Source organism: Chinchilla lanigera, unplaced genomic scaffold (genome assembly GCF_000276665.1).
Source record: "Chinchilla lanigera isolate Chin_1 unplaced genomic scaffold, ChiLan1.0 scaffold00001, whole genome shotgun sequence".
NCBI lineage: Eukaryota > Metazoa > Chordata > Mammalia > Rodentia > Chinchillidae > Chinchilla > Chinchilla lanigera.
In genome coordinates this window covers 14,308,325-14,322,197 of record NW_004955402.1, presented here as the reverse complement: position 1 = coordinate 14,322,197, position 13,873 = coordinate 14,308,325, and the positions used below count along the sequence as shown (strand labels likewise).

Genomic DNA, 13,873 nt, shown 5'->3' with positions numbered 1-13,873 from the left:
TCCCATTCCACAGGGACTGATCCCTAATAAATATCTCAGACACCAAATTCCGTCTCAATACCTACTTCAAGAGACCAGGACACATGGCTATTAGATGTATTTGCATTACTTTAATACATTTCAGTGAAACATATAATACACCGTATTTCCTTGTTTCCCGTATCTCCAGCACTTCCCACCTTAATTATCGTAATGTATCAGTGAATTGCTCTCTTCAGTGTCACATATTCAGCAACTTACATATTCGGCAGGAAACAGCTAAATAATAAAGAAAGAAGTGAAAATAACCAGTGCACACAGAGCCAAACGTAAGCCACAACTCACTTGCACTGAGGAAGAGTTTGGAACAGTGGTTGCCACAGTAGTTCCTATTTGTGCCAATGTTTTAACAGGTGCCACCGCCACTTTCTTGATTAACTGTGAGCTAGAATTCTTAGGAGGAAGGGACAAGATAACAAAGTAATCAGTGTTAGTTATCTACAATCAATCAGTACTATGGAGAACGTAAGAGCAATTTTCCATTGCAAACTTATTTGTTGTAACTGGCTTTATAATATTAAGGTCTTATGCACACTCCAAACTGCCAACCTAAATGGTCAATTCGCCAGCTGACACTCATTTCGTATTTCTAACGAGGCAACAATTCAATAAATATCCCTTTTATCTGAAGTCTCACACTAAATAGGTACTGTAGCACTCTGCCTTAAAATCTGAAACTTGACTTTGACTATACAGAAGCCACATAAATTCTTACTTAATATTTAAGTATAAACAAAAACCTGCTACTCTATATTCCTAACCTAAAAAGCAAATTAAAAAGTGAAAGAACCAAGCATTGTTGGCAGAGAAAATAACTAGTTAAGCATCCAGAATCAAATTAGGACAACGTAAAAACAAACAAAATGGGCAACAAATAATATTGCCACAAAAATTGAATTTTTAATTCAAATGGCCTGAGTCATTAAGAAAATGTTAGACTATACTCAGCATTTTGTGTTTAAATAAAAATATTCAGAGAAATATTTTTAAAATTCCGTCCGATAAGCTTCAGACATCTAGAAAGATCACTAGGTATATAAAATAAATCATTCTCTAATAATGTAAAGCCAATGAGATATTACAGCACTTTCTATATTTCTTAATTTCTATAAGGTATGGACAAAAATGATTACTATACACAAGTCTTACTATTTTACCACAAATTAAAACAGAAGCAGAATGGTTTTCTTCAAAATGCAAGTTGCCCCTTTGAACATCCTTAGAGAACTATAAAATCTTTGAGTATAAAGATTGAATTTTCATTACTTTAGCAATTATCAAATGATAAAACCAAAAATCTTGATTAAATTAGCATCTTCAAAGAGAGTCACTTAGCTTAGAAAGTTGAGTTAAATTATCTCAAATTATTCTTACTAACAAATATGTACACCTTTGTAAGACATCAGCTGAAAAACTGAGGAAGACTAAGGTACACTACCGTCATTGTGCAGATTTTGACAGTTTGTGTGTTCACCGGTACTGCTGGCCTGGAAGTTATGGTACTTGCAGTCTCTGCTCTCGTCACCCCTTGCTGAGGAGATACCAACATCAACTGACCGGTGTTACTTTTGATCAAAACTGTTCCTAGAGTTAAAAGGAAAAAAAGTGACTTCGGACCTAATAAATATAAGCATCATGTGCTACTTTCTTCTAGCATTTCAACCCTGGCAATAAATGCTTAGTACACAATGAATTCCATGCCCACTAATTACCATAGGAGAGGGTGGTAAAATGTTTTCACTGAAAGCTACTTAACATTAAAAATCTAATAGGCATATGGCAAAGTACTCTTGAAGAAGGCAGAACACTTTTTCTTCATGATATCAAAATTATAAAGTTGTGTGTGTGGCAACAGCCCAAGAATAAACAAGTCAACCAAACTATGGAACAGAGAACCCCAAAAGAGACTCAATTGAGTATCACTTACCAAAAATGCTTGGCCCCACCAGTGTTTCAGATTTTGGAATTTTTTTGATTCATTTGCATATGCTTTAACAATTGAGCATATCTAACCTGCAAATCCAAAGTTCAATATGCCTAAAATCCAAAAGTTTTGGATTTTGAGCCAGGTATAATGGCACCTGACTATAATCCCAATGCTATGGGAGTTTGACACAGGAGAATCAAGAGTTTGACCCCAGCCTTGGCAATTTAGTGACTCAGGGAGAACCATCTCAGAATTTTTTTAAAGAGAGAAACTGATGAAATACCTCAGTGAGAAAGTCCTGGATTCAATCTCTAGTATTGCACACATCAAAAAATAGTTTCAGATTTTAGATTAGAGATTCTCAACCTATGTCAACTTTTTATGAGAGGCGCTACAGACTTGAAAGAACTGACTACAAAATAAATAGGGTTGGGTCAATTACTAGTCTATACAGAAAAAGTGAAATTAGATGCCTGTTTCTCGCATAATCACTAAAACCCAGACAACATTAATAGTGGAAAAGTAAAACTAAATTTAACTCTTAGTGTAGAAAATTATCTTGTGAACTTGAGATAGGGAAGGACTGCTTAGAAGTAAAATCTGACACATTCAATTACATTAAGAGTAAGAACTTCTGATTAGCAAAGGATATCATTAGTTAAAAAAGATAAGGCACAAAATGGAATAAAATTTTAGTTCAATATATTCAAAGGACAAGTATCCAAAAATGCATATAAGAAACATAGATGACAAAGAAAGGAGGTAAATTAAGACCACAGTGATATATCACTTTGTATCTACCTAGAGTGGTTAAAAAGTAAGTCCAATGATAATTCCAAGAATTCTGTCATCTAACTTGGTGATGTAATTTGATACAACTATCTTTACACATTTATGTGACTATGCCAAACTGATTTCCATTTGCATACCCCGCAACCCAGTCTTCCTAACTAGAATACTCATACCTGGAGTTCCACTTCCAAAATGGCAGCATGAGGAGCTCCTCAAACTTATTCCCCCCCAAAAATAAACACATGGTGGAAATTATTTTTAAAACAACCACTGAAAGTCTTTAAAAATTTATCTACAGGATACAGAAAAGAAATACACAACTCTCAATGAAAAGCTAGGGGCTGGGGATATAGCTTAGTAGCACAGTATCTGCCTGGCACACCAAAGGTCATGAGTTCGATTCCCAGTACCAAAAAGGAAAATCTATAGAAAATCATGAAAAATAGCAAGAATCAGCAGCAGTGGAACTACAACCCACTCCCCTCCCTCTCCTTTCTCAGCTTAGCACAATAGAAACTATACTCCTGGTAGTGTGGCCAAGAACACAAGGGCTCCCTCTCTCCCAAGCTTCCAGCAAAGGCTATGGTATCTTCCTGGGAGAGGCAAGTCCCAGCATTTCTCATCCCTCCCCTAGAATACCACACACACATACATATTGAAGAAGATAAATTTATGACACATACATCTAAGAGGTTCAAGGATCCCTTCTTTCACCCATCCTCACTCATAAACAAGAAGGCTCTACTTCAGGGATGGTACACGGAGAATGCATGGACTCCCATGACACTAACCCCAGCTCTTTCAAAGGAGTGAGGCTTTATGCTGACTAGTCAAACAAGGAAGACCAGAATACCACCCAGTCCCACCTAATACCCTGTTCCTAAAGCAAAGGTGTCACTCAGAGAGAAGTATGCCATAATCCTGATGCCTACTCTAAATTTCTCCCTAAAGGAAGGGAACTATTTCAAATAAAGTGTAAAGAAGATGAAGGGCATTCTCAAATATGGTGGACCTATTAAAAGACTGATCATTTCATGAGAGGCTAAAGCTAAACTACAGGTACAGGCTCCTTCCCAAATTAAATGGAAAATAATCAAAACACTCAACAAAACTTTAAGCAGGATAAATACAAAGAGCCATATCAATATATATCATAGTAAAAGTGTTTTAAGAACAATGAAAAAACAAAGACATTCCCAGATAAACAAAAACTGCGAGTATTAAAGGCTAGTAGATACACCTTCCAAGACATACTAACTGAAATTATTCAGGCTGAAAACAAGTGACCTCAGACAATAACATGAATTCACATGTAAGAACGAAGAGCACAGTAAAGGTATTTATCCAGTATAATTTGACAGTATAAAAATGCATATTACTTGTCTTCAAAAAACCATCTGCATATAACTACATAAAATTTCATTTTGGGAACTACAGTATATATATAGAAACATAACATTTTTGTAAATATTAGTGCACAGAAGGTAGGTGAAAACAAAACTATTGCACTAAGGAACTGACTTAACATGGTGGTTCACTTGCACAGGACCAAATGAAAACTAGAAATGACATATGACAAGGTAATATAAGTGCTAAATTATATCCTTGCTCTCTGGTGCTCAGATTACCAGATACAGGTATGCAAGATTGATCAGACAATTAAACATTAACCATTCCTCTCAATAAATCAATAAAAATTAGTAGTACAATTATCTTAGCTACACTGTGTATGTGTATATAATGGAATCCATGAAAGAGATCCAAATAGAAATCAAAGAGATTAAAACCTCCACTGAAAGTATTGGGTTTTGTTTATTTTTTGGTGTTTTTTTTTTTTTGGTACTGGGAATCAAACTCATGACCTCAGGCTTAGGCAAGTGCTTACGCCCCTGAGCTACACTCCTGGCCCTCCACTGAAAGTATACGCAACAGGCTGAACAAAGGGAGAGAGGATAGGATTTCAGATCTTGATAGAATTACAGACAGTGATAACGAAAAGAAAGATATCTTAAAATTAGCAAGAGACCATGAAAAAATCAATCAAACAACTACAAGATAAAGCAAAGAAGAATAACGTAAGATTGACTGGGGTCAATGAGAAAGCTGGAGACAGCACAAATAATATAAAAAAACTCCTCACAGAAATAATGGCAGAAAACTTCCCAAGTGTGGATAAAGAATTTGACATACAAATACATGAAGCATTTAGGACTCCAAACGTTCCTGACCAAAATAAAACTACACCAAGACATATAATAATAAAGATTCCAGAAATTCATCACAAGAACAAAATATTAGGGGCTGGGGACTTAGCTCAGCGGCAAAAGCACCTGCCTGGCAAGTGCAAGGTCATGAGTTCGGTTCCCGGTATCGGAGAAAAACCAAAAAAAAAAAAACAAAGAACAAAATATTAAAAGCTGTTAGAGAAAAGAAACAGACCACCTATAAAGGAAAGCCCATCAGAATCATGGCAGACTTCTTAACACAAACCCTCAAGTCAACGAGAGCTTGGAATGAAGTATTTCAAATCCTGTAAGAAAACAACTTCTAGCTCAGATCGATGTACCCTGCAAAACTATCTTTCCAAGGTAATGGAGAAATAAGATACTTCCATGACAAAGAACTGAAGAGATTTATGAACACCAAACCAATGCTACAAAGAGTACTAAAAGATATTCCAGACAGAGATAAAAATGACCACAATTCCAAGAACAACAACACAATGAAACCACCAGGCAGGGCAAGCAATTAAACAGAGAGGAAAAGCAGGGAACCAACAGCAAGAAAATACCATGACCAAGACAAGCCAGTACATATCAGTTATAACCATCAATGTACATGACTTCAATTCACCAATCAAAAGAAATAGACTGGCAGAGCGGATCAAGAAACAACATCCAACAATATGCTGCATACAAGAAACATATTTAATACAAAAAGAAATTCACAGACTGAAAATCAAAGGATGGAAAACAATCTTCCATGCAAAACGAACCTAGAAAAAAGCAGGAGGAGCTACTTTTGCAGACAATGTCAACTTCAAACCAAGAATAATCACAAGGGGTAAAGAAGGTCACTATGGGGCTGGTGATTTAACTCAGCAGCACAGCACCAGCCTGGCAAGTGCAAGGTCATGAGTTCGATTTCCGGTAACGGAAAAAAAAAAAAAAAAAAAAGAAGGTCACTCTATACTTGTTAGGGGAAACTTTAAGAGGAAGAGGTAACGATCATACATATATATGCACCAAATACAGCAGAACCCAACTATATAAGAACTTTTTTTTTTTTTTTGGTCTTTTTTGAGACAGGGTCTTGATATGCAGCTCAGGCTGGCCTTGAGCTCACTTTGTAACCCAGGCTGGTCTTGAACTTGCAACGATCCTCCTGCCTCAGTCTCCTGAGTGCTGGGATTACAAGCATGTGCCACCATGCCCAGCCCTATAAGACAATTATTAATAGACATGAAAAATCAAATAAGTAATAATACAATTGTAATGGGAGACCTCAATACCCCATTGTCACAAAGAGATCGATCAACTAGACAAAAAATCTGCAAAGAAATAACAGAACTGAACCAAACCTGTAAACAAATCAACTTAGATACTTTTAGACTGTTTTAGACAACATCATCAGAATACACATTCTGGGCTGGGGATCTAGCTCAGTGGCACAGTGCCTGCCTGGCAAGTGCAAGGTTGTGCATTCGATTCCTGGTTACGGAGGGGGGAAAAAAAAAAAGAATTGCATTTAGGGGCTGAGGATTTAGCTCAGTGGCAAAAGCGCCTGCCTGGCAAGCGCAAGGTCGTGAGTTAGATTCCCAGTACCGGAAGAAAAACAAAACAAATAAAAACAAACAAACAAAAAAAACCAGAATACACATTCTCCTCAGTTACACATAGAACATTCTCTAAAATAAACTACAGAACATGCTTAAGTAAATGCAAAGGAATTGAAATTATCCCATGTATAATATCTGACCATAATGCAATGAAATTAGAAAGTAATGGCAAAAGAAATCACAAAAAACTCCATAAACACATGGAAATTAAATAATACCCTCCTAAACAACCAATGGGTCGCAGATAAAATAAAGGAAGAAATTAAACAATATCTACAACTAAATGAGAATGCAGGCACAACATACCAAAACCTATGGGACATAATGAAAGCAATTATATAACATTATGTAACAATTATATAATTATATAACAATTGCATAACATTATAAAACAATTATAACAAGCTATTGCTGAGTTTGTAATACATCTAGATGCAGTAAGTACAGCAACAGTCTATGTATACACACATATATGCAAAGACGCAAATGCTCTTATATTATCTAAAGGAAAAGGTAACCTATTTCAATTTAATAAGTTAATATAAATGTAAAATAGGTTTCATATTTATATTGTAAGCTCTATGAGCAACCACTAAGAAAAAATATTCAAATAAATATGTTGACAAAAATCATAAAAAAATATTTACAGTAGAACAGTGGTGTGAACCTATGGCATGCGTGCCACAGAGGAATGTTTGTATCATTGAAAGCTCTAAAAGGTTCACCACCACTGCACTAGACAATAGCCATTTAAATGACAAAGAAGGACTGGAGAAACAAAAAAAAAGAGAGAGAGAGAACAAAAGTAAATGGTAGACCTAATTCCCACTATATAAAACATTAAACGTAAATGGATTAAACACTCCAAGCAAAAGACAGAAAGTATAGAGCTGGATTTTAAAAACCCCAAATCCATCTATATGCTACCTACAGGAAACATAAATTAGATTAAAAACATTCAAGTATCCAGGCATGGTAGTGCACACCTGTAATCCCAGCACTCTGGAAAGCTGAGGTAGAATTGGAAGTTCAAGCCAAGCCTCGATAACTTAGCAAGACCCAGTCTGAAAATAAAAAATAAATAAATTTAAATAGCTGAAGATGTACCTCAGTGAGAAGGCTCTGGCTTCAATCTCTAATATTATCCCCTTCAAAAAAACAATGACTAAAGTGGTCACCACTAGTATCCCCCCGTGGCTTCATGCACTCATAGGTAGGACTTCTGGGAGGTGACTGGATCAGGGAGTGTGATTAGCTGATGAGTTAATAGCTAAATGTGATGAGCGAGGGAGTGAAGTCTCTTCACAGGAGATGGGTCACTTCAGTGTGTACCCTGAAAGGGACTATCTCCCTCCCTCCTCTCTTGATCAAACTCTCTCTGCTTCCTTCTGCCATGCCATGAGCTGATTCTCTTCTACTATTTCCCTCACACTCTTTCCAAAAAACCATAAGAAAGGAATATGTCTCAAGTCATTCTGTAAGGGAAGTATTATCAAGAGCAAAACAGACTTCAAATGTAAAGTCACTATTACCTGACACAGCACCTCATCTATAAGGTCAGATTGCCAATACCAAAAGCAGACAAGAAAACTACAGACCATGGCTGGGAATATACCTCAGTGTCACAGCACCTTGTCTGGCAAGCGCAAGGTGCTGAGTCTGATTTCCCATACAAAAAAAAAAACAAAAAACAAACTATAGATTAATATCCCTCATGAACATAGACACAAAAGTTATCAATCCAGTACTAGCAAACTAAATCCAGGAACATATCAAAAGGACCACGTGACATTTATCTCAGGAATGCAAGATTGGTTTAATACACAAAACAAAAACATCTTATTAGATCCGACATGGCTGAAGAGAGGAGGAGTCACATGTGAGAGACTTGGAAAATCAATCAAAACCATAGACAATTGCAAGAAGAGAGACACATATGCCTTGATATAAAAAAATCAAAATCAATTTGAAAGAAGAGACTTGTAGGTCAAACAAAATACATACATGTATAGGAGTTAAAAAGAGGGGAAGCATATAGACAGGGCTGACCTGCAGGGCCTCCACCTTCACACGCCATGGGAACAGTCATTTTAAGAACTTCCCAAATAACTGGTGGGATCCAAGGAGTGAGGCAGAGTCTAGCGGCACAGGATAGATTTGGGGGTATACATGCCCCTTCATCCCATCATCTGCTCTCCAAACACAGAAGAGGCTGCAGCCCAGCAACATTTTTGCCAGCATACAGCAGGGGCCAGAGATCAGTGGCATGAGAGGCTCTCTCCCTACTTGCCCTATCTCAGGCTCTGAGAAGATAAACAAGTGATCTCAGCTTGTGTCAGCAGGCTTCAATAACAGACACTGGGCATGCCTGAGTCACTGCCAGTAGCCTGAAGTTTATCCCACAACAGCTGAGACATTCATCCAGCACACACAGCTAATACTGGTCCAGTCTGAATCTGTTACTATGCACCCTGGGCTTGCTTCAGTCTACACCCAGCTCTCATTGCCTTCCCCAAGCCTACACTGGCCAGAGACTCTGTCTGACACCCAGCATCATTACTGGGCAGCCTGGGGCTCTATGCAGAGCTCCAGTCAAGTGCAAGTCTTCAGCAAGTACAGTTGGACTATGGCAGCATTCATTCAGCACCAGGCACACTGCCTCCACTCTGGGCACAATGGAGCCTCCATCCTGCATTTTTCACGAGTCCTGAGCACAGTCACTGCCTAGCACAATAGGCCAGTCCTCTACCTGGTTAGCAGCAAGAGTTAAGAGTCTGCCAGTTTTGCCCAGTGCTCTGGACACCAGTGTGATACCACCCAGCACCCTGCCCCCTCACTGGGCCTGCTGGAATCTCCCCATGTCAGTTCTGGAAGCACTTGCATCTCTTCTGGGTGTTCCAGTGCAACATGAACCTCCATTTGATATATAAAGCTGGTCCCATGGACACCAGAATATACATCAGGTACCCAGTGTTGGCCCCCAACAAGCAGAAATTCACACCAAAAGCCAACGCTCAGAATCCAATGCTCCACACCTTTCATCAGATGGTATGAGCACTTGGGCAGCTGCCACAAACAGTGGTTTACAAACAGGGGTCCCCACTGAGATGAGTAATCTCCATACAAACCTATAGACTATATGGAAGGGCCAAGAGGAATGTGATGTTTAAGACTGAAGACTGCAGGCTTCGAAGAAAACAGTCTTCTAAAAATATGTGGGAATTATTTTTTCTTTTTCTTTTCTTCTACATTTAACTCAAAGTTTTCTTTTCTCCTGTATTGATATTTATTATAATTATTATAATTACTGTTGGTGAAGTTTGGAGTTGTATCACCCATTTTCTTATTCCCCCCCCCCTTTTTTTTTTGGTTATTTGACTAGGTCCTCCATTTTTTCTCTCTTCTTGCTATCTCTTTTAACATTTCCTATTTCTTCTTATTTTCTTTCCCTCTAGTTTAATCTCCATTCTTATTAGTCCCTCTTATTAATCCTTATCCTCATTTGTTTTTTTTGGTTATTGCTATCTAATGCTACTAGTTTCCCTTTACTCCTAAATAGGACCTTTTACATCAATCTTACAACCTTTCTTCCATCTTCCACTGTTTAATTTTGCATAATATTTTTCTTTTTTATTCATCTTCCCATAGCCATATCATTTACCCTTATGAATATTTTAGGTAGTTAACTGTATCTTACTATAACTGAATACTGTTCTATTTTCAAAGGAAGTAAACTGCTTTACTGAGTAGATACTTACTGTATATCAACACCTGGTTTGTCTTAGCTTGTTCTATAACTATAGATCTTGCTCCTCTGGTTAAAAGTGGTACAGTGTTAGTTATTAGAGTTTATCATTATCTATTTCGTGCTTGCTACTCTTGTTATTGTTCATTGTAATACTTTAGACAATGGGACACAGCTAGTGTGATCAACTAGTGATTGATGTATGCCAATATCCAGATTGTCTGGGGGCATAAACATTACTACAGTCTATTACCAAAGAACTAGGTACTACACCAAACTGACTGCAACCTTTCCTCCCTAACAAAGGAAAGTGGTAGGATCCCGAGACAGACCCAAAGGACAACAACAGCTAGCTTAGAGGACATCTCTGAAAGTTGGTGCTGTTATAACCAGAAGTAATTCTTGCCACAAAACACAGGGACAGAAACCAAATCATTTAACGTAAATAACCAAAGGGGTGAATGCTGTTAACTGGACGTATAAAGCTGGAAAGACTTCATACAAAGGCAACATCTTATGAAAAATCTTCAGATAAACTTCTAGCTCTCCTGACTCTACTAGACCTTAACACACACACACACACACACACACAGATACAGAAACACATTGGAGCGTGTGAAAGCAAGGCAAGAGAAGACTCCTGAGGTCTTGCAACTCTCCCAAGGCAAAGGAAGGGGTCACAAAGGAAGAGGAAAGCAAATATCAGGAAGCAGAACTTTACGAAAAGCCTATAGAAAAGATGAAGAAACTAGACCAGTCCAAAGAGGAAATGAACCAAAAGTTCACAGCAATTCACAGTGAATGTCCACGGTGAATTCAGGAGCAGTAAGTAAAAAACTGGACAAGCTAACCAAAACAGTTCAAATGTGAATGACAGGCTCAACAAGGATACAGAATCCTCAAAAAGATATCTGACAGGAATACCTGAAAGAAAAAACTGTATAGCATTCATAAATTGCAGAAATGATCAATGTAAAGACAGAGTATCTGAAACTGAGGACAAAATAGTGAAGGATAATGAAGTACTCCAAGAAGCTATAAACAAAATAAATGAACAAGAGAAATTATCCAGCAGCTACTAGACAATAATAAGACGAATCTAAGGCTAATTAGTCACGCATCGCATCTTGCAGAGGACACAAAAGGGCAACACTTCAGTATAACACTTCCCCTCTCACTCAGACAACAGCGTGCTTGTGCTAGTAGTGCATTAAAACAGTCACCACTGCGCTCTTCTGTGTGCTTCATTTGCATAAAATATCATAACCATGACTCCAAAGAAAATTATTGGTACAAACAGTAAAGCTAAGAGGAAAACTAAGAATCATGACAGAGTAGGGGCTGGGGATTTAGCTCAGCGGCAAAAGCGCCTGCCTGGCAAGCGCAAGGTCGTGAGTTCGGTTCCCAGCACCAGAGAAAAACCAAAAAAAAAAAAGAATCATGACAGAGTTAATGAAAGAAATCACTGAAAATTTTGTTAAAGTCCTGGAAAAATAAATTTATGTGTAATTTTGGGGCCTCAGAACCAATTATTTGATTTTTCATTATTTCTTCTGCAAAAAATTTCTTCACTTCTCAAACTTTTCAATGCGCAAACATGAATTTGGAAAGAACAGAGTTTGACAACGATATAAGAAAAAAGTTAAAAATACAAGTGATGCTCACAGAACACCAAATAGGACAAAAAAAGGAAGCTTACCATGGCATATCCTTATTAAAGATACCAGATATTCAGTAAAAACAAAAAAATTTTAAAAGCAGTCACAGAAAAACAATAGATCACATATGAAGGTAAACACCATCAAAATCACAGCAGACTTCTCAAACCCAAACCCTCAAGGTCAAAAGACCTTGAAAACAAGTACTTAAAGCCCTAAGAGCAAGTAACTTCCAACACAGGTTATCTTATCCTACAAAGCTGTCCTTCGAAATGGAAAAGTAAGGTATTTCCATGAAAAAAAACAGCTCAAAAGATATCTCCAAAAAAAAACCACAATTCCTAAATAAAACACAAAAACCTGCAATTCCTAAATAACAACACACAAAAAATATGATTCCCAAATAAAACACATACACACAAAAAAAAGATACCTGAGTGCTAATCCAGCACTCATGAAAATACTTAACAATATCCATGACAGAACTGATGAAACCAACACAGCTAAAAGCAGGGGAAACAAAAACTCCAAGTAAGGTCAATGGATAAACAATAACAAAAAAATGTTAGGAAAATAAAAATAAGTCACCAATATTTAAAGAAGGTAATGATAGTAAATTATCAACACATCTCAGTAATATCTCTAAATGCTAACTGTAAGGAATAGTGCAAGGGAGAAACCAGCAGAGACCACAGGCTTGTGTAAAGGCAACATAATTTGGAATTTTCTGTGCCTGGGTGCAGGCAGACAGGAGATGAAAAGGACATCTGCAGAAAGCAAGGAGATGTGGGCTTTTTTTTACAGGGCTTGAAAGAAGGCAAGGGATATTAGGCAAGAAGATCTTGGTACACATCAGTGGTCAAAGTTCTCTGGATGTCTCGTACCTCAGTGGGCAAAGTTCTTGAGGTGTCCAGTACAAATATTTGTACCTTCTTCAGATGTCCGGGTGTTTGGAAGATTCCATGCTCCATCCTACCTCTTTTATAATATCCTATGTTTGCCAAGGGCACCAATGTTGAGCTGAGAACAATGCCTCTGCTGGCAGAGAGGCTGGGTATTGGGAGAATCATGTCTGAATTGAGCCTTACATTAACAGCCTCAACTCTCCAATCAAAAGACACGGTTTGGCAGACTGAATCAAAAACCAGAATCCAATAGTCTGCTACACTCAAGAAACTCCTCTAATTTAAAACATTCATAAACTAAGAATTTAAAGGATAGAAAACAATATTTTATGCACCAGGAACCTGAAAACAAGCATGGGGAGCAATTCTAATACTAGACTTGGTAAACTTCAAGCTAAAACTGATTAGAAGAGACAAAGAAGGTCACCACATACTAGTTAAGAGAATAATTCAGCAAGAGATAACACTGATAAATATATATGCACCGAATTCTGGAGCACCTATCTTCATAAAACAAAAACTGCTGAACTAAAAAACACAAATAAATACCAACACAATCATAGCAGCCCACTTTAGCAGAGATAGGTCAACTAAACAAAAAAAAATCAATAAAGAAGTATCAGAGCTGAACCACACCCTTGAACATATGGACCTAATAGATATACATAGAGTATTCCATCTTTCTACAATGTAATATTCATTCTTTTCAGCAGTACCTGCTACTTTTTCCAAAACAGATCACATAGTAGTCCACAAGCCTACTTAAGTAAATATAGAAGTGAAATTACCCTATGCATACTATCAGACCACTGTGCAAGGAAAATAAAAATCAACTGCAGGAGAAATTTTAAAAAGGTAAAAGCTCCTAGAAAATTAGTAACATTCTCATAAACAACCAGTAGGTCACAAAAGAAATTCAAAAATTTCTGGAAGTTAATGACAATGACTATACAACTCACTGAAACCTCT

The 13,873-nt window shown here is 37.4% G+C and overlaps 1 protein-coding gene across 1 annotated transcript in view; it reads right to left on the bottom strand.

Annotated features, from left to right (window-relative positions):
• Taf4b (TAF4b RNA polymerase II, TATA box binding protein (TBP)-associated factor, 105kDa) overlaps positions 1–13,873 on the bottom strand; it is a gene marked incomplete at its 5' end in the record, with an annotated part of 129,097 nt that overhangs the window by 103,101 nt on the left and 12,123 nt on the right. The window contains 2 exon segments of the mRNA XM_013505611.1: positions 325–432; positions 1,478–1,623. Coding sequence (XP_013361065.1) covers positions 325–432; positions 1,478–1,623 — 254 coding nt within the window.